This window comes from Hemitrygon akajei, chromosome 5, assembly GCF_048418815.1.
Source record: "Hemitrygon akajei chromosome 5, sHemAka1.3, whole genome shotgun sequence".
NCBI lineage: Eukaryota > Metazoa > Chordata > Chondrichthyes > Myliobatiformes > Dasyatidae > Hemitrygon > Hemitrygon akajei.
Genome location: NC_133128.1, coordinates 114,779,291 through 114,800,603, shown reverse-complemented (window position 1 = coordinate 114,800,603; position 21,313 = coordinate 114,779,291). Strand labels below are relative to the sequence as shown.

The 21,313-nt window shown below is 41.4% G+C and overlaps 1 protein-coding gene across 5 annotated transcripts in view; it reads right to left on the bottom strand.

The window, feature by feature from the left end:
- stk11ip (serine/threonine kinase 11 interacting protein) overlaps positions 1-21,313 on the bottom strand; it is a 141,325-nt gene that overhangs the window by 100,030 nt on the left and 19,982 nt on the right. For all 5 annotated transcript variants that reach the window (XM_073046236.1, XM_073046240.1, XM_073046239.1 and 2 more), the window contains exon 2: positions 8,580-8,646. In XM_073046236.1, the coding sequence (XP_072902337.1) occupies positions 8,580-8,643 (64 nt within the window). In that variant the 5' untranslated portion in view covers positions 8,644-8,646. The remainder of the gene's footprint in view (positions 1-8,579; positions 8,647-21,313) is intronic.

The window sequence follows — 21,313 nt, the reverse complement described above, 5'->3', positions numbered from 1 at the left end:
ACAAAGGTGTCCGATCCCTGGTCGTCCCGCCAGCAGCGCCATCTGTCCTACATCTCTGAATACACGACGGACGGCCGGCACGTCTCGGGTAAGGACAATGTCGTGGCGGATGCACTCTCTCGCCCTAACATTCACGCCCTTTCCCAAGGGGTAGACTTTGAGGCACTGGCTGAGGCACAGCTGGCAGATGAGGAGATCCCGTGTTACAGAACCGCAGTTTCCGATTTGCAGCTCCAGGACCTCCCCGTAGGCCCAGGTGAGAGGACCCTACTCTGTGACGTCGCCACCGGCCAGCCCCGTCCCGTCGTCCCGGCACCTTGGCAGCGACGTGTGTTCAACATTCATAACTTGGCCCACCCCTCCATCCGCACTACCGTCCGGATGGTCTCCAGCAGGTTCGTTTGGCATGGACTCCGCAAGCAGGTCCGTGACTGGGCCAGAACGTGCCTGCACTGCCAGACGGCCAAGGTGCAGCGACACACCAAGGCCCCGCCGCAGCAGTTCCACCACATCCGCCGGCGTTTCGACCACATTCATGTGGATATCGTGGGCCCCCTGCCAGTGTCGCGTGGAGCGCGGCACCTCCTCACTATCGTGGACCGGTTCACAAGATGGCCAGAGGCGGTCCCACTCACCGACACCACCTCCGAATCTTGCGCCCGGGCGCTGATCGCCACCTGGGTTTCCCGCTTTGGTGTCCCGGCCCACATTACCTCCTACAGAGGCGCCCAGTTCACCTCCAGCCTCTGGTCAGCGATGGCCAACCTGTTGGGGACTCAGCTGCACCACACCACTGCCTACCACCCACAGTCGAACGGACTGGTGGAGCGTTTCCACCGCCACCTGAAGTCGGCTCTCATGGCGCGCCTGCGAGGAGCTAACTGGGCGGACGAGCTTCCCTGGGTCCTACTCGGCGTCCGCACGGCGCCCAAAGACGATCTGCACGCTTCGTCGGCCGAGTTGGTGTACGGCGCGCCCCTGGTCGTTCCCGGGGAGTTCATACCAGCCCCAAGGGGGCGAGAGGAAGAACCCGCAGCGGTCCTGGGCAGACTACGCGAGAGACTCGGTGCCCTGGCCCCCATACCCACTTCGCAGCATGGGCAGCACCCGACCTGCGTACCCAAAGATCTGCGGAACTGTAAGTTTGTGTTTGTACGCCGGGGCGGGCATCGGCCACCGCTGCAACGGCCCTACGAGGGGCCGTTTACGGTGATCAGAAACGACGGGTCCACGTTTGTGCTGGACGTTGGGGGGAGAGAGGAGGTTGTCACGGTGGACTGACTCAAACCGGCCCATGTGGACTTGGCGCAAACCGGTCGAGTTTCCGGCACCGCGGCGCAGAGGCCGACCTCCCAAACAGGGCCCGGCCCAGACTGTGGACATTGGGGGGTCTACCGCCGGTTCTGGGGGGGGGGGGGGGGGTTATGTGGCGACCCAATCACTAGCACACTTGAACCGGCTGACAATTAGCCAGAGCCAGAGACAAAGGTAGATAGCCTCAGGGAGTTTCAGTTACGTGCCTCTCGAAGTATCGAGTGGGGGAGACAGGCTTTAAAGCAAGACTGTGTTTTTGAAATAAACTTGTTCTGTGGTTGCAGTTTATCGACTCCGTGTCGTAATTTCAGCGCTGCGCGTAGCACCCCGCTACAATATGACAAATTGTCCATATAATAAAAACCAAAATAATAATTAAAAAAGTAACAAATACTGAGAATGTGAGTTGTAGCATCTTTGAAAGTGAAGCCATAAGTTGTGGACTCAATTCAATGTTGGGCTGACTGAAGTTACCCACTCTGGTTCAAAAGCCTGATGGTTGAGGGGCTGAAAAAGAATTTCAGGATGTATACTGTATACATTTCTCTGGCGTTAAATATACCTATTGAACCTGGTGGTGTGGGACCCAAGGCTCCTTTACCCCCTTTTGATGTTAGCATTGCCCCACTGCCTCACTACTTTTTCTCTCTATTAATTCTATTTATAATATATATAAATAATAACTATATCGCGGTCTTTGCCCCAAATTGTGGCTTCCCCTGAATCTCATCTCATCCGTTTCCTGCACCTCTACTCTCACGTGATCTCCTCCTGGACAAGGCAAGGAGAGAGCTGCTTGCTCCTCACTTTCCATCCCACTCAACAGGTCATCCTCCACAGATCACAAACACAAGAGGTCTGCAGATGCTGGAAAACTTAAGCAACACTGGAGGAACTCCGCAGGTCAGACAGCGTCTACAGAGGGGAATAATCAGAGCTTTGGGCCAAGGTGCTTCATTGGGACTAGAGAGGAAAGGGGCAGAATCTCGCAGGAGGTGGAGGGAAGGGAAGGAGTACAAGCTGGAAGGTGATTGGTGAAACATCAGATTTTTCTAACGCCCCAATTACTCTTCCCCCCCTTCTCTCTTTTTCCATTCCCCATAACGATTCCCCCTCACCCTTCTCTTCTCCTCTCTTGCCCATTACCTCCCTGCCGCCTTCCTTTTATCCCATGGTCTGCTGTCCTCTCCTGTTAGACTGCCTTTTCTTCACTCCTTTACCTCTTCCACCTAACACCTCCCAGCTTCTCACTTCACCCCCCCTTCCCCCACCCACCCTGGTTTCACCCATCACCTGCCCGCTTGTACTCCTCCCAGCTCCCCCCATCTTCATATTCTGGTTCTGCCCCCTTCCTTTCCAGTCCTGATCAAGGTTCTTGGCCTGGGGGCGTCACATGATGACGTAGGATCGAGATGTTGGGAATCCAGCTCCCTTGTAAAAAGTAATGAAATAGGGTTTAAGTGAAGAAGAGTTAACAAATACCTACTAGAAACTATTTATTGGCAACTCAGGATTATTTTTAGATATGGCTCCTAAACCGAAACAGAAGAAAGCTACTACTTCGAAGACTGCGCAAGTCGGCGGGGAAAAAGGCCTAACCGTCTCGGAGAAGCCTCGTACTCAAGTTGGATCTCCTCCCGGCGAAGTGCATGGCACTTCTGATGGTGCAGGACAGGAAGTTGCGGCAATGTCGGCGGTCTCTAAGAAGAAACTGCAAGAACAATGCATGCACGAAGAAACAAGTATGCATGAACAGATATTAACAAAACTACAAATCCCAACTACGGCTGGAAGTGAAATTGGAAGTGAATCAGAAGTGGAATCAAGATTCTTTGGGAAACACAGATGAAGAAGAGGAAAAGGAGGAGATTAAAGGAGACATAAGAGATATCCTGATATATATGATGAATGAATTAAAAGCTATAAGAACAGATATAAGAAGGATGCAGATTACACGCAATAATGTGGTGGAAAAACAAAAGAAGATGGATAATAAAGTTAAAGAGATGGAAGTAAAAATGGAAGAAAACGCTGAAAGAATAGATAAGATAGAAGACAATAATCTTGCCTGGACAACAGAAAGAAAACGGATGTTGGAAAAAATAGATGCGCTTGAAAACTCTAGTAGACGAAATAATATTAAAATTGTTGGTCTTATAGAAGGTACAGAGGGAGAAAATCCAATAAAATTCTTCCAAGAATGGATTCCGAAAATTTTGGAAATGAAAGAAGGAAATCAAGTAATTGAAATTGAAAGAGCACACAGAGCTTTAAGACCAAAACCTCAACAAGATCAAAATCCAAGATCAATTTTGATAAAATGCTTAAGGTACCAAGATAAAGAAATGATCTTGAAGGCAGCTACTCAAGGTGCTAAAAAGAGAAATGGGCCATTGATGATAGAAGGGGAAAAGTTTTTTTTTATCCAGACATAAGTTACGATCTTCTGAAGAGGCAGAAGGAATTTAATCCAGTGAAAAAATCTTTATGGGAAAAGGGCTATAAACTTGTATTGAGCTACCCAGCAAAATTGATAATTTTCCTGGATAACAAAGAAAGAAGATTTTTCGTTGACTACCGGAAAGCGGAGAAATTTGTACAAGAACTATCTGATATCCACGAGGGGGAGTAAAGAATTGTAGAAATGAAGTGGACTAATGATGAAGACTGAAATAAGGTTGGACTTGACGGACATTTATAAGAAATAAGAAGAAAAAAATAGTTGAGTATTAATTGGGAGTAGAGACATTAATTATTTTCTTTTTTTTCTTCACTAATATATTTTCTTTCTTTTTTTTTGCGGGGGAGCTGGAGGAGCTCCTGATCGATGGCTGCGAGTTTCACGTGTACAATCATGGCGATTACCATGACCCGTAAAATGGGGGGGGGGAGGTAATGTTGTGTTTCTTTTTATTCGCAACATTAGTGGGGGGGGGGTATTTTTTTTTCTTATATATTAGTTACCTTTCTTCTATTTTTCTTCTTTTTTGCCTGGATGGTTGGGGAGAGACTCATAGCAACATGGAGAATTTTAAAGAGTTCCCAAGGTATTATGAATGATTAATTTACTTAATTTTTTAAGTTTTAATGTTAATGGACTTAATGGGCCTGTGAAAAGAAAAAGAGTTTTAACATATATTAAGAAAATGAAAGGAGATATAACTTTTCTACAAGAAACACATTTAACAGAAACAGAACATAAGAAATTAAAGAGAGATTGGGTTGGAAATGTCATTGCAGCTTCATTTAATTCAAAATCGAGAGGAGTTGCAATTTTGGTTAATAAAACTTTGCCAATTAAAATACAAAATGTAGTAATTGATTCTGTGGGGAGATATGTGATTATACATTGTCAAATTTTTTCAGAATTATGGACTCTTATGAACATTTATGCACCAAATGAAAATGATGCAAAATTCATACAAGAAGTTTTTTTGAACTTGGCTGATGCACATGATAAAATATTAATAGGTGGAGACTTTAATTTTTGTTTAGATCCAGTTTTGGATAGGTCAACTAAAGTTGCTACAAAATCAAAAGTAATAAAACTAACTTTATCATTAATGAAAGATTTAAACCTGATTGATATATGGAGAAAAATTAATCCAGGAGAAAGAGACTATTCATTTTATTCAATAGACATAAAACTTACTCAAGGATTGATTTTTTTTATTATCAAAAAATATTCAGGATAGACTGAAAAGTGTGGAATATAAAGCAAGAATACTGTCAGATCATTCCCCCTTGATAATGACAATGATAATGATGGATAAGGAGGAATCGATCTATAAATGGAGATTTAATTCAATTTTATTAAAACATCAAGATTTTTGTGATTTTATGAAAAAACAGATTCAATTTTTTTTTTGGATACAAATTTACATCCAGTTGAGGATAAAATTGTATTATGGGAAGCGATGAAAACATATTTAAGGGGTCAGATTATAAGTTATACATCTAAAATTAAGGAATACATGGCAGAAATAGATCAATTGGAAAAAGATATCATAAAGTTAGAAAAAGAATCTCAAAGATATATGACAGAAGAAAAATGAAGACAACTTGTTAATAAAAAATTACAATATAATACACTCCAGACATATCGTACAGAAAAAGTAATTATGAGAACTAAACAGAAATATTATGAATTAGGTGAAAGACCACATAAGATTCTTGCTTGGCAGCTGAAAACAGAACAGGCTTCTAAAACAATAAATGCAATTAGAACAAGTGCAAATAAAGTTACTTATAAACCTTTAGAAATTAATGAAACTTTAAAATTTTTTTATACTGAACTATATCAATCAGAATCACAAAATAAGATTGCTGAGATAGATAAATTTTTATCACAAATAACCCTTCCAAAATTAAATTTGGAAGAACAGAAAGGATTAGATATGCCCTTTACATTAAAAGAGGTCGAAGAAGCTTTAGGATCACTTCAGAGTAATAAATCCCCAGGAGAAGATGGTTTTCCTCCTGAATTTTATAAAAAATTTAAAGATTTATTAATTCCTCCTTTTATGGAATTAATATATCAAGTGGAAAGAATGCATAAACTCCCACAATCTTTTTTAACAGCGATCATAACTGTATTGCCAAAAAAAAGATAGAGATCCTTTAAAACCAACATCATATAGGCCTATTTCTTTGTTGAATACAGATTATAAGATAATAGCAAACATTTTATCTGATAGAATATCTAAATATTTACCAAAATTAATACATATGGATCAAACAGGTTTTATTAAAAACAGACAATCAATGGATAATATAACCCGGTTACTTAGTATAATTCATTTGGCACAAAAAAGAGAGGAAATGAGTGTGGCAGTTGCTTTGGATGCAGAAAAAGCATTGGATAGATTGGAATGGGATTTTTTATTTAAGGTATTGGAAAAATATGAGTTAGGAAAATCTTTTATACAATGGATTAAAACCTTAAATACTAATCCTCAAGCTAAAGTAGTTACAAATGGTCAGATTTCAACACCATTTTGCTTAACGAGGTCAACTAGACAAGGCTTCCCATTATCACCTGCTTTATTTGTATTGGCAATAGAACCATTAGCTGAATTAATTAGAACAGATTCAGACATTGGGGGCTTTAGAGTTAATCAAGAAGAATATAAGATTAATTTATTTGCTGATGATGTTTTGATTTATTTAACAAACCCATTGCAATCTTTGCAAAGACTATCTTTTAGATTGGAAGAATATGGGAAAGTATCAGGGTATAAAGTAAATTGGGATAAAAGTGAAATTTTACCCCTTACCAAAGGAAATTATAATCAATGTCGATTAGTAACTCAATTTCGATGGTCAATAAATGGGATAAAATATTTAGGTATTAGAGTTGATAATGATGTAAAAAATTTATATAAACAAAATTATTTGCCATTATTAAAAAAAATAAAAGAGGATCTTGATAAATGGATGATGTTACCAATAACATTAATAGGTAGAGTTAATGCTGTAAAAATGAATATATTTCCTAGATTGCAATATTTATTCCAAACTTTACCAATACAATTGTCTCAGAAGTTTTTTCAAGAACTGAATAAATATGTAAGGAAATTTCTTTGGAAAGGAAAGATGTCAAGAATATCATTGGAAAAATTGACATGTAAATTTGATTTAGGAGGGTTACAACTTCCAATTTTTAAGAATTATTATAAAGCAAATCAACTTAGATTTATTGTGTCTTTTTTTGATGAAGAAAAACCAGCATGGATTAGAATAGAATTAGATAAGATATGAGAAAACATACCAGAAGATTTTATATATAAATGGGAATCCAAATGGATACGGGAAAAAAAAGAATCTCCTATATTAAGACACTTGATTGATTTATGGAATAAGGTAAATATGGATGATGAGATAAAGAAATCTTTATTAGCAAAAAGAACTTTAATTCAAAATAGGCTTATTCCTTTTACAATGGATAATAAACTTTTACATAATTAGTTCCAAAAGGGGATTAAATATATAGGTGATTGTTTTGAAGGAGGTATATTGATGTCGTTTGATCAATTAAAAAATAAATATAAAATATCAAACAACACTCTTTTCTGTTATTTTCAATTAAAGGCTTATTTACGAGAAAAACTGGGTCAAACAATGTTGATGCCAAAACCTAGTGAAATAGAAATATTAATTCAAAAAGGAAAAATTAAAAAATTTACATCCTGTATGTACAATTTGATTCAAAAAACAGACAATTAAATCAGGAATTCATAAATCAAGACAAAAATGGGAATCTGATTTGAATATTAAAATTGATGGAAAAAGCTGGTCAAGATTATATTCTGATAGTATGATAAATACAATAAATGTTCGACTTAGATTAGTACAAAATAATTTTTTACATCAATTATATATAACACCACAGAAAATAAATAGATCAAATTCAAATATGTCTGACCAATGTTTTCAATGTAATCAAGAAATTTTTACATTCTACTTGGTCTTGTTTTAAAATTCAATCATTTTGGATAAATCTAAGACTTTTATTGGAATAAATTACTGGAGTACAACTCCCACATAGTCCAATATTATTTTTATTAGGAGACATTGAAGGGACAATACTGAAACTTAAATTGAATAAGTATCAGAAAAAATTTATAAAAATTGCATTGGCAGTAGCCAAAAAAGTTATCGCAGTTACTTGGAAATCTGATTTATATTTAACTATGGATCGTTGGAATAATGAAATATATAGTTGTATTTCACTTGAAAAAATTACATACAATCTAAGAAATGAATGATATTTTTGAAAATTTGGCTCCCATACCTACAAAAGATAGGATTAAATACATAGGTCCTTTGAAGATAAAATTATAAAGTAATTGGGGAAAGTAAAAATAAAAATAAAAATTATTTTGAACTCCATGAAGCATGTGGGGATCCTCCGATATCCAGGCAACCTTTCTCTTCTTTCTTTCTTTTTTTTCTTTCTTTAGACAAGGGTTAAGGGGAGGGGGGAGGGTTAATATTACTTTTTCTCTCTTACTATTTTATCATTACATTTATTCTTTGTAATTTTCTAAAAACCTAATAAATAAATAAATAATGATTTTTAAAAAAGATTCTTGGCCTGAAACATTGACTCTTTATTTCTCTCCATAGATGCTGTCTGAACAGCGAGGGTCCTCCCGCAGTTTGCGTACGTTGATCTTTCAATGATGCGGCTGAACCTGCCGATCATTTCCTGGTTTGAATTCAGATTTCCAGTGTCTAGAGTTTTTTTTAAATTTCAGACTCACCGTAGTTTCGGAGCAGTTTTGTCAAATTTTGGACAAACACCTCCTCCCCAGGTCTGGAAGCCATGGTCTAGGAGAAAAAGGGCAAACTAAGTTAGAAATCTCACCATTTTCTGCACACAAACATCTTAAAACTCTTCTTTCAAATTACAATGGACAAATAACAGAGAAAGGTATCAGTTTGCCATCAGAAACAGGATTCTTATCACCGACATATGCTGAGAAATTTGTTGAATTTTTGGCAGCAGTACAGGCAAAGATATGAATGCAAGTTACAATAAAAAATAAATTGTGCAAAAGAGGAACAGTGAGATGGCAGTCATGGACCATTTGGAAATCTGCTGGCAGAGGGGAAGAAGCTGTTTGAGAAGGGATCATCAGGCTTCTGTACTTTCTCCCCAGTGGTAGAAATGAGAAGAGGACATGCTCCCAGATGGTGAGGGCCTTTAACAATGGTGCCTTGTTCTGGAGGCACCACTGTTTAACATGTCCTCAATGCTGGTGAGGCTATTATCCATGATGGAGCTGGCTGAGTTTACAACCCTTTGCAATTGTTTCTGATCCTGTGCATTACCACTCCATAGCAGACTATTACAATGATTCTCCATGCTACATCTGTAGAAATTTGCTAGTCTTTGGTGACATACCAAATCTCAAAGTCCTAATGAAATATAACCAGTAGCATGAATTGTGCCCATGACAAAATTGGCCAAGTCTACAACCCTCTGCACCTCTTGTGGTCCTGTGTATTGGAGCACAGATCATATGTCCTGAAAAAGTGAAAAGCCCTTTTGTTGTCACAATATCATAATAACATGACAATATGTTGGGAGACAGACAATCAAAGTTTCCTATCAAAACCCTACTGGCCAGGTGAAGGGTCTCGATTGGAAATATTGACTATTTATTTCAACATTGCATTGAAGCATAGAGTTTAGCACAACACCTTTACATCATCAGTAATCACTGATCAGGGTTCGATTCTCCTGCCAACTGTAAGGAGTTTATACGTTCTCCCCTTGACTTTGTGGGTTTCACCAGGCACTCTAGCTTCCTCCCACATTCCAAATACTTACACAGGTTAGTATGTTGTGGGCATGCCACACTGGTACCAGAAGTATAGTGACACTTGCAGCATGCCCCCAGTACATACAGGAACTGCGTTGGGCGTTGATGCAAATGACGCATTTCACTGCACGCTTTAAGCACAAGAGATTCTGCAGATGATTCTACAATAAAGAGCCATTGTTTATGAAGGGTCTCGGCTCAAAACATTGCTTCTTTATTTCTTTCCATGTATGCTGCCAACTTGCTGAATTCCTCCAGAATTTTGTGTACATTTCACTGTATGTTTTGATGTACATGTGACAAATAGTGTACAGCTGAAACTGGTCTCACTCTGATCACTGGTAAAGTAGAGAAATTTACAATCTCAAACAAATGTGATCAGAAATGCCAGCCCGGGAGCACAGATGTGACAGAGAGGGGTGCAGCTGGATAAATGGCAGACATCCAGCTGCTGAAAGAGAGCGCATTTTTGTTTGTGGAATTTTCTCAAGAGGAGGGGAGGCTGGATTCTGGAGACAATAAATTGAGCAGGGTATCAGTCTTTCATATCGCTTACCACATTCTCATACCTTAACTGGGTGATGCTATTACAGCACCAGCGACCTGGGCTCAATTCCCACCACTGTAAGAAGTTTATCTGTTCTCCCTATGACTGTGTCTTTCCTTCAGGTGCTCCGGTTTGTTGCTCACATAGGTGTAATTCGGTGGCGGGGGCCCATTAAGAGTACCTCTCTCAATTACAGTCGGCCCTGCTTATCCGCGAGGGATTGGTTCCAGGACCCCTCGGGGATACCAAAATTCGCAGATGCTCAAGTCCTTTATTTAACATGTCTCAATGTGGTGGACCTTAGTACTGTTACGTCTGTGGCCCCCTCCTTTTTGAGAATCGCAAGATCACTATTAAGTCAGTTCAGGAGACCCAGGAAATGAGAGAAAGACATGCAGAATCCACAAAGAGTTTGGAATGTGTCCTGGCCTCCGAAAGGCGGAACCATGGATAACGGCTATTGTCTCTTGGAGACGGGATTGTGTATTGAATATTGTACGATGCATCGAAGCCCCCAGGCAATGAACAGAGGGGGGGGGGGGGTTGGTGGAGGGATTGCATCATCCCACCCTGATTGACATCTGAGACCCTGTGAGTCAGGATAAAAGAGGGTCTGAGGAACAGCCCCTTCAGACGCACCAGAAGAAATGCTAGAACTCCTGTAACAGCGTAACAGCGAAAGCCAGTGGAACCAGCCCACGTGCGTCCTTTTCCATTTGCCTCGGAATTGGTGGGTCTTGCCACGGAAGCACGGCTTTAGCTAACCTCGAAGGGGAAATCAGTCTCCCAACGACTCTCGAAGGATTGACATCATACAAGGAATGGGCAAGTTAAACCTCCGTCTTTCTCTCCAACCAAAAAGGCTGCAGCCTACAGCTTGACTGAACTAAAGTGACTTTTATATTTCCATCGGACAATACATTATCCCCTAGACAACGATAGAGCTATCTCTTATTGATTATTATTATACCCACGCTTTTAGATTTAGTATTGACGACGTATATTATCTGTATGTTTGCATTGATATTATTTTTGTGTATTTTATCAATAAATACTGTTAGAAATAGTACCATCAGACTTCAACGGACCTCTCTATCTTTGCTGGTAAGTGACCCAGTTACAGGGTACGTAACAGTACCCAGCAGCAGAGATCTGAATCCGCAGTGTTTCTGTTCACAAAAATAAGCACGGTAACGATTGAAAATAAAGTGGAAGTAATAAAGCAATTGGAAAGAGATGAAATGCCATCGGTCATTGGAAAAGCGTTAGGCTACGTCGGTCAACAATTGGAACAATTTTAAAGGATAAAGTGAGAAAGGCCCTGCCCTGATGAAAGCTACAATTATTACTAAGCAACGCAGTGGTTTAATTATTGGGTTTTGGGTTTTTGATCCTCCACATCAACCCAGCACGGTGGACAGCGTACTTGGGAGCGATTGTCCCGAGTCCTTCTGTTCCCGAGCCCGGTGCTGAAACATACATTCTTAAGTGTTTTATATGCATAGAAAGGTAAAATATATACTATGTACTAAGACAAACGTTTGACTAACTGACGCTAAATAATACCGGATGTACCTGTTCCAACGTACTTAGTAAGAGATCTTCTGATTTTTTTAATCCTGTTACGTACCCCGTAACTGGGTCACTTACCAGCAAAGATAGAGAGGTCCGTTGAAGTCTGATGGTACTATTTTTAAAAGTCTTTATTTATAAAGGGGCACAAAAATAAGATTAATACAAACATTCAGATAATATTCGTCGTCAATACTCAATCTAAAAGCGCGGGTATAGTAATAATCATCAATAAGAAATAGCTCTATCGTTTGTCTAGGGGATAATATATTGTCCGATGGAAATATAAAAGTCACTCAGTTCCTGCAGGCTTCAGCCTTTGGGGACCGCTGGGTTTTCACTTGTTGGAGAGAGAGATTTTTGAGAAAAGAAACTTGCCCGGGTCTTTTGATGAGGCCAATCCGTTGAGTCGGGGGAGTTGGTTCCCCGTTGTTAGTTCAAGAAAATCGTTTCTGTGGTACCCACCACCGGCCCCCCAGGCAAGGGAACTGAACGCACGTGGCTTCCTTCAAATGGCTTCCCGCTATTACAGGATCGCTAGCGTTTCTTCTGGTGCGCCTGAGGGGCCGTCTCTACAGCCCCTCTTTTATCTTGACTCGCAGGGTAGTAGATGTCAATCAGGTTGGGGGTGATGCAATCTCTCTCTCAACCAGCCCACTTTGCCCGAGGGCTTGCACGTAGCCTAGTTCCCAATCCACAAATGTGTCTCCAAGAGACAATGGCCAATGTCGCGTTATTTTGCATCGCCGGGGAACGAGGCATCCGGCATGTCTCTCTCCCATTTCCTGGGTCCACTGACCCACCCCACTAGTGCTCTTGCGATTCTCACAAAGGAGGGGGCTGCGGGCATAACAATCCCGATCCACGATAACTCATGCACATCCTCCCGTATACTTCAAATCATCTCTAGATTACTTATAATACCTAATACAATGTAAATGCTATGTAAAATAGTTGTTATACTGCATTGTTTAGGGAATAATGACAAGAAAAAATGTCTGTACATGCTCGAACAGCAAGTGCTGGAAGAGCACTTCTGGGTTTTCACGATTCGCAGTTGGTTGAATTCGCGCATGCGGAATTTGCGGATAAGGAGGGCCGACTGTATTCCATTATGTCACTTTGGCATTTCTTTTGGTACTGCCTCGGACTGCTCTACTGGAACAAAACAGTCCAGCACAGGGTCCACTGAGTGTATGTTCATGGCCTTCTGCCGCTGTAGCCCATCCACTTCAAGGTTCAGTGTGTAAGTTCTGAGATGCTCTTCTGCACAACACTGCTATTTGATTTACTGCTGCCTTCCTATCAGTTTGAACCAATCTGGCAAATCTCCTCCAACCTCGCTCATCAACAAGACGTTTTCACCTACAGAACTGCCGAGTTGTTTTTGTTTCTCGCACCATTGTCTGCAAAGTCCAGAGACTGCTGTGCCTGAAAATCCCAGGAAATCAGCAGTTTCTGAGGTACTCAAACCACCCCATCTGACAACAATGATTATTCCACAGTCAAAGCTATTTCTTCCCCATTCTGACGTCTGGTCTGAACAACAAATGAACCTCGTGACCATGTCTGCATGCTTTTATGCATTAAACTGCTGCCAAGATATTTGGATTAACAATCAGATGTATAGGTGTACCTAATAAAGTGTACACACATTAGGACATTAGGAATTTGCTGTGGCGTGTTGTCACACCATGCAACAATGTTCAACATTTCACAATCAAGAGAAAATCTGCAGATGCTGGAAATCAAAGTAATAGGGTCTCGGCCCAAAACGTCAGCTGTTTACTCTTTTCTATTGATGCTACCCAGCCTGCAGAGTTCCTCCAGCATTTTGTATTTATTACAACATTCAACATTTATAAAGAATAAATTATGATACAAAAATAAAGTTAGAGGTAAAGGAATGGATATCAAATAAAATGTGCATAAATACCAGCATGTATTTACTATGTAAACAGCATTATTAAAGGTGGTTTAAAGTGTCTAGTGTCGTGCAGTGAAAGGGATAACAGATGGTGGAGAGGGGTTAGGGGGAGAACTAGAATGGTTTGTGTGGGAGGGGGGAGGTTAGGGGGAAAACTAGAATGGTCCATGTAAAGTTTTTCACTGATTCTATTGAATTTCTTTGTTCTAATGTGAAACCCTGCAAGAAAATGAACTGAGAGTAGTGTATGGTGACATACAGATTTTTATAATAAACTTACTTTGAGCTTTGTTCAGATTAACTGCTGGTGTTTAAGATGGCTTGAAGTTTTAGTTTTAATACCCCATTGTGCTTTCTGGAAGAGAGCTTCTGGAGAAGGCAGTATTCAGACTGGGTAATGTCTGCTATGATTTTACTGCCTGCTACTTTGTCCTGGACACATACAAATCTTGCAATGATGGTAGACCGTAGCCAATGACCTTTCTACTGGTTTGCTGTAGTTTTGTGAGAGGATGCTGTTATACACAGTATACTTGATCATACACCTATCTGAATCAGGCAACACGTTCCCAACTCCCAAAATCAAGGCATTGCTCAGAAGAAGGGAAGTAGAATATAAAGAGGAGCTGAGAAGAAACATTCGAAAGCAGACTGTATAAGCATCTATAAGACAAAGGAGCAGAATTAGGCCATTCAGTCCATTAAGTCTGCTCCACCATTCCATCATGGCCTCCCCCTAATCCTATTCTACTGCCCTCTCCCTATAACCTTTGACACCCTTACTAATAAAGAATCCATCCACCTCCACTTTAAATATATTCAATGACTTGGCCTCCACAGCTGTCTGTGACAATAAATTCCACAGATTCACCATTCTCTAGCTGAAGAAATACCTCATCTCTTTTCTACAGGGACATCCTTTTATTCTGATATTGCAGTCTCTGATCCCAGATTCACCCACCATCGGAAACAGCTCTGCCACACCCACTCTATCGAGGACTTTCAATATTTCAATGAGATTCCACCCTGCACCTTATTATTCTAAACTCCACTGCTAACGATTTCATTCCAGATTCAGTCCTGAGAACCGCCTCTGGACCCTCTCCAATGCCAGCACATCCTTTCTCAGATAAGAGCCCAAAACTGCTCACAGTATTTGAAGTGCAGTCTGACCAATGCCTAATAGAGCTTCAGCATTATATCCTTGCTTTTATATTTTGGTCAAAATGAATGCTAACACTGGATTTGACTTCCTCACCACCAACTGAACCTGCAAGTTAACCTCTACAGAATCCTACACAGGGACTCACAAATACCTTTGCACATGTATAGACGTGAAAAATAAAAGACAACTATAATTAACATGAAAATGCACAAATTAAAAGAGGAGAAATTATGGTCAGGAAGTGGTGGAGGTATTTTATAAACAAAAGGGATTCTATACATCCTGGAAATCCAGAACAACATAAAATGCTGGAAGAACTCAGCAAGTGAGGTAGCCTTTATGGAAATGAATAAACAGTCAACACTGCTGGCCAAGATCCTTTATCAGGACTGGAAAGGAAGGGGGAAGCTGCCAAAATACGGTGGTGGGTGAGTGGGGGGGGGGGGGGTGAAGTAAGAAGCTGGGAAGTGATAGGTGGAAAAAGTAAGAGGCTGGAAAAGGAGTCTGATAGGAGAGGAGAGTGGACCATGGGAGAAAGGGAAGGAGGGGCAAGGAGGACAGGCCATAGGCAGGTGAGGAGAAAAGGTAATAGGCCAAAATGGGGATCTGAAGAAGAGGGAGAGGGAAAATTACCAAAAGTTGGAGAATTCAACTTTCATGCCATTAGGTTGTAGACTACTTAGACAGAATATGCTGTGTTGCTCCTCTAACCTCAGAGTAGACGAATATGTTGGAACGGGGAATTGAAATGGCTGGCCAGCAAGAACGTGTGCTTTTTTGCAAATGGAGTTGAGGTGCTCAACAAAATGGTATCCCAATTGACGTCGGATCTCACCAATATGGCGGAGATCACATCAGGAGCGCTGGATACAGTAGTCAACCCCAAAAGATTTGCAGGTGAAGTCTTGCCTCATCTGGAAGGATTGTTTGGGGCCCTGAATGGAGGTGAGGGAGGAGATGAATGGGCAGGTGTAGTGCTTCACAAACAAGAGAAAGTCTGCAAATGTTGGAAATCCAAACAACACACAAAATGCTGGAGAAACTCAGCGGGCCAGGCAGCATCTATGGAGAAGAGTAAACAGCTGATGTTTCAGGCTGAGACCCTTCATCAGAAGTGTAGTGCTTGCAGGGATAAGAGCCAGCTGGGAAGGATAGACAGACAAGGAAATCCTTGCTGAAAGGGGGGTGGGTAAAGATCTGTTTGATGGCTGAGTCCCACTGAGGAAAGCAAATGTCACAGACAATGATGTTTAACTTCCTGAAGTCGGTGTGAGAACTGGGTCTAATGTAAATTAGCTGTGAATTAGATACCAATCCAACAGCACAGAGGTGAGAAATGTTTTTAAATTGATCATCTCAGGGCTACAAAGGTAGTGACTATAGAGATAATAGATTCACTGGAAGACAATTCATTTATGTGCAGAAAACAGAAATGTAGAGCTTTTTATATACATGAGTGTAATATTAAAAAGAGCAGCTATTCAGAGGGGCATGGGTTGCTTTGTACCACTCAGACAACGTGTAAGTACAGCAAACAAGAGGAAGACATGGTACAATGGGCTTGATTGCAAGGGGAGGGTGAAAGCAGACAAATCATCGAAGTGCAAAAGCACAGTAAAGGCCTTTCGGCCCATGATGTTGTACTGAGCCTTTAAACTACTCCATGATCAATCTAACCCTTCTCTGCCGCACAGTCCTCCATTTTTCTTTCATCCACGTTCATATCTGTGTGCAGATTACCGCGTTCAGTTTTGGGCCCTCTATCTTAGAAAGGATGTGCTGATGTTGGAGAGAGTTCAGAGAAAATTAACGAGGATGATTCCTGAAATGCAGGGACTAACATATGAGGAGCATTTGTCGGCTCTTGGATTGTATTCATTAGAGTATAGAAGAATGAGAGAGTATCTCATAGAAACAGTTCGAATGTTGAAAGGGTTGGACAGAGTAGATGTGAGAAGGTTGTTTCCCTTGGTGGGCGAGTCCAGGACAAGAGGTCACAGTCTTAGAATTAGGGGGTACCCATTTAAAACAGAGATGAGGAGAAATTTTTTCAGCCAGAGGGTCGTGGATTTATGGAATTCGTTGCCACATACAGCTGTGGAGGCCCAATCATTGAGGGCTTTTAAGGAGGAGATTGACAGTTATCTAATTAGTCAGGGCATCAAGGGATACGGAGAAAAAAGCCGGAAATTGGAACTAGACGGGAGGATAGTTTAGCTCATGGTGGAGTGGCGGAGCAGACTCGATGGACCGAATGGCCTACTTCTGCTCCTTTGTCTTGTGATCTTGTGATATCTAAGAGTTCCTTAAATGTCCCTAATATATCTGTCTCTGCCACCACCCCTGGCAGGGGGCATTGCATGCACCCACCACTCTGTATAAAAAGCCTACCCTACATTGCTCCCTCTATACTTTCCTCCTGTCACCTTAAAATTAAACCGCCTTGAATTAGCCATTTCCAGCCTGGGGAAGGAGTCTCTGGTTGTCCACTCCATGTCTTTTATCATTATATACACCTCTACCAAATCAACTCTCATCATTCTTCACTCCACGGATAAAAGCCGTAGCTCGCTCAACCTATACAGTTGGCCCTCCTTATCCACGGGGGATCGGTTTCGGGACCCCTCGCGGATACCAAAATTCGCAGATGTTCAAGTCCCTTATTCAACCTGTCTCAATCCGGTGGACTTTAGGACCCAGCGGAACCCCAGACCTTATTTAACCTGTCTCAGTGCGGTGGACATCAGCACCTCAGACATCAGACATCAGAGCCTGAGCTCTGAATGCGCAGTGTTTCCATTCACGAAAATAATCACAATCACGATTGAAAATAAAGTGGAAATAATCAAGCGATTGGAAAGAGGTGAAATGCCATCGGTCATTGGAAAAGCATTAGGCTCTGTCAGTCAACGATCAGAACCATTTTAAAGGATAAAGTGAGAAAGGCCCTGCCCCGATGAAAGCTACAATTAGTACTAAGCAACGCAGTGGTTTAATTATTGAGTTTTGAGTTTTTGATCCTCCACGTCACTCCAGCACGGTGGAGAGCGCACCAGGGAGCAATCTGTTCCGAGTCCCGAGAATTTCCATTCCCAAGCCCGGCGCTGAAACATACGTTCTTCAGTGTTTTATATGCATAGAAAGGTAAAATATATACTATATACTAAGACAAACATTCCTGACAAAGGGTCTCGGCCCGAAATGTCAACAGCACTTCTCCTTATAGATGCTGCCTGGCCTGCTGCGTTCCACCAGCATTTTGTGTGTGTTGCTAAACACTACCGGATGTACCTGTTCCGACTTACTTAGTAAGAGAACTTCCAATTTTTTAAATCCCGATCCATGATAACCCATGCACATCCTCCCGTATACTTCAAATCATCTCTAGATTACTTATACCTAATACAATGTAAATGCTATGTAAAATAGTTGTTACACTGCATTGTTTAGGGAATAATGACAAGGAAAGAAGTCTGTACATGCTCAAACAACAAGTGCTGGAAGAGCACTTCCGGGTTTTCACAATTTGCGGTTGGTTGAATTCGTGCATGCGGAATCCACGGATAACGAGGGCCGACTGTACTCATAAGAGACGCGACTAATCCAGGCAGCATCCTGGTAAAACCCCTCTGCACCTTCTCTAAAGCTGCCACATCCTTCCTATAAATCTATAATACACTGTGATGATGTGCTTTGAGAGGTTAATGACGCAGCTTGGATCCGCTCCAATTTGCCTACCGTCACAACAGACTAACAGCGGATGCCATTTTATAGGCTCTTCAGTCAACCGCAGAACATCTGGACAGTAAAGCTGCATACATCAGGTGCTCTTCATTGACTACAGCTCTACATTCAACACTCATGACTAATCTATAAGCAGCCAGGCCTCAATGCCTGCTTATGCAACTGGATATTCAATTTCCTCACTTGCAGACCTCTGTCAGTTTGGATTGGCAAAAACATCTCTTCCACAATCACCATCAGCACAAGTGCACCACAAGGCTGTGTGTTTAGACCACTGCTCTAATCGCTTTGTACTTATGACTGTGAGGCTAAGCCCACCTCTGGTGCCTTATTTTAACTTTGCTTACAACACCACTGTTGTTGTTTGAATCAAAAGTGGTGAGTAATCAGCATATAGGAGGGAGAATGAAAACTGTGGTGGTGCCACAATAACAACCTCTCACTCAATGTCAGCAAGACCAAGGATCTGATTATTGACCACAGAAAAAAGAAACAAGATCTATGAGCCAGTCTTCCTCAGGAGGATCAGAGGCAGAGAGGGTTTGCAGCTTTAAATTCCACAGCGTTATCATTTCAGAGGATGTCTTTTACCCAGCACTTTAAGTGCTGTTACAAAGAAGGGACAGGAACACATCTACTTTCATAGGAGTTTACGAAGATTTGGCATGTGCTGGAGAGTGTATTGACTGGTTGCATCACGGTCTGATATGGAAACACCAATACCCTTGAATGAAGAAACCTACAAAACGTAGTGGATATATCACGACAAAGCCCTCCCCAGCATTGAGCACAGCTACAAGCAGCACTGGTGCAGGAAAACAGCACCCATTATCACCAACTCCCACCATCCAAGCCAGGCTCTCTTCTTGCTGCCACCTTTAGGAAGGAGTTACAGGAGCCTCGGGACCCACACTACCAGATTCAGGAACAGCTATTACCACTCAACCATCAGGTTCTTGAACCAGGGTATTGTGGGGCAAGATAACTCACCCCAACACTGAACTGATTCCACAACCTATGGATTGACTTTTAAGTCAATTTTAGACTTGGAAAATTACAATTTTATGCTCTCATTATTTATTATTTTGTATTTTTTCCTCTTTCTGTATTAACAGTTTGTTTTTTGCATGTTGATTGCTTGCCCGTCTTTGTTGTGTGCAGTTTTTCATTGATTCTACTGTATTTACTATAAATGCCCACAAAAAAGTGAATCTCACATATACGATGACATATATTTCCCCCCCCCCCCCCCTTTCATATCTACTCATCAGCTTTTTTTCTCCAGTCCTGCCAAAGGGTTTTGGCCCGAAATGTCGACTGTACTTTTTTTCCCCCATAGATGCTGCCTGGCCTGCTGAGTTCCTCCAGCATTTTGTGTGTGTGTTATAAGATGACATGTGACTTTGATAATGAAGTTACTTTGAACTAATAGGTGGACCAAAACTGAACACAATACTTCCAAGTGTCGTCTAACCGGGACTTTATAGAGCTGCATCAACAACTTGTGGTTCCTGAACTCAATGCGACTAATGAAGACCCACACCCCATATGCCTTTTGAAGAACTCTATCAACCTGCCATTAACTCTGTACACAAAAGGTCCTGCAGATGGTGGACATCCAAAGGAACACACAAAATGATGGAAGAACCGGATCCGGTCAGGCAGCATCTATCACTTCACACTTTTCTGGATTGAAATAACAATACATACATAATATTTGATATGTTTTCATGTCCCTCTGCCACTTCTGTGCTCAATAAAACAGGAGGTATTGTAGACTGTGAAGAAAAAGTGGCAGAGGGTGAAAAAAAGGTGTTGAAGAGCTGTCCCAAAGTAACTGAGGGAGAAGGAAGGATTTGTAGCTCACAGATCTGATAACCAACCACGAAATGCCCTCTTCTCAATACTACCAGCGGTGAGGAAGTACTGGGGCCTGGGGATGGACGGACGGACACACACACACACACTCAATGCTTTAGAACAGCTTCTTCCCCATTGTCATCCGATTTCTGAATGGACAATGAACCCGTGAACACTATCTCACTAATTTTGCTCACTTTTTGCACTAGATTTCATATAGATTTCTCATTGTTTTGCGGCAGCAGTACAGTGTAATGCATAAAATATACTATGAATTACAAATTTCACAGCTTAGTCAATGATAATAAACCTGATTCTGATTCTGGGTGCTTGCTATGCCAGCAATCAAAGCTCTCGAGGCTAGGGTTTGTAATTAATAGTTTTTTAAAATGCTATGATTATAGTTTTTTATGTATTGCACTAGATTTCTGCTGCAAAACAACAAATTTCATGACAAGCCAGTGATATTAAACCTGATTCTGAACCTGAGGTTATAAACAAAGAGAAGCAGGCACTTACAACTGTGAACCGTCTGATGGAGTAAACTGCTTTGCGCGCTCGAGTCTTTTGACTTGGGCACCTCTCAGGACTTTCTGTTTCTTCCAGCCAAGCCATTGCCAGGGGTCTCTGAGTCAGCACACACCAAACCACATTGGAATAGTAGGCATACATCTTCTCAGGGTCCATTCTCAGGGTCTCTCTAGGTTTCACTAACATGCGTGCGTGCATGTATGAGCAGATATGCCTGAATATCTCAAGTCTCAGCCCTATCAGGTGCTAATGGTGCTATTGTGAGGCTCCGGCATGATTGTAAAGCAATTAATCTGACCAATCAAAGCCAGACCTTAACAGAG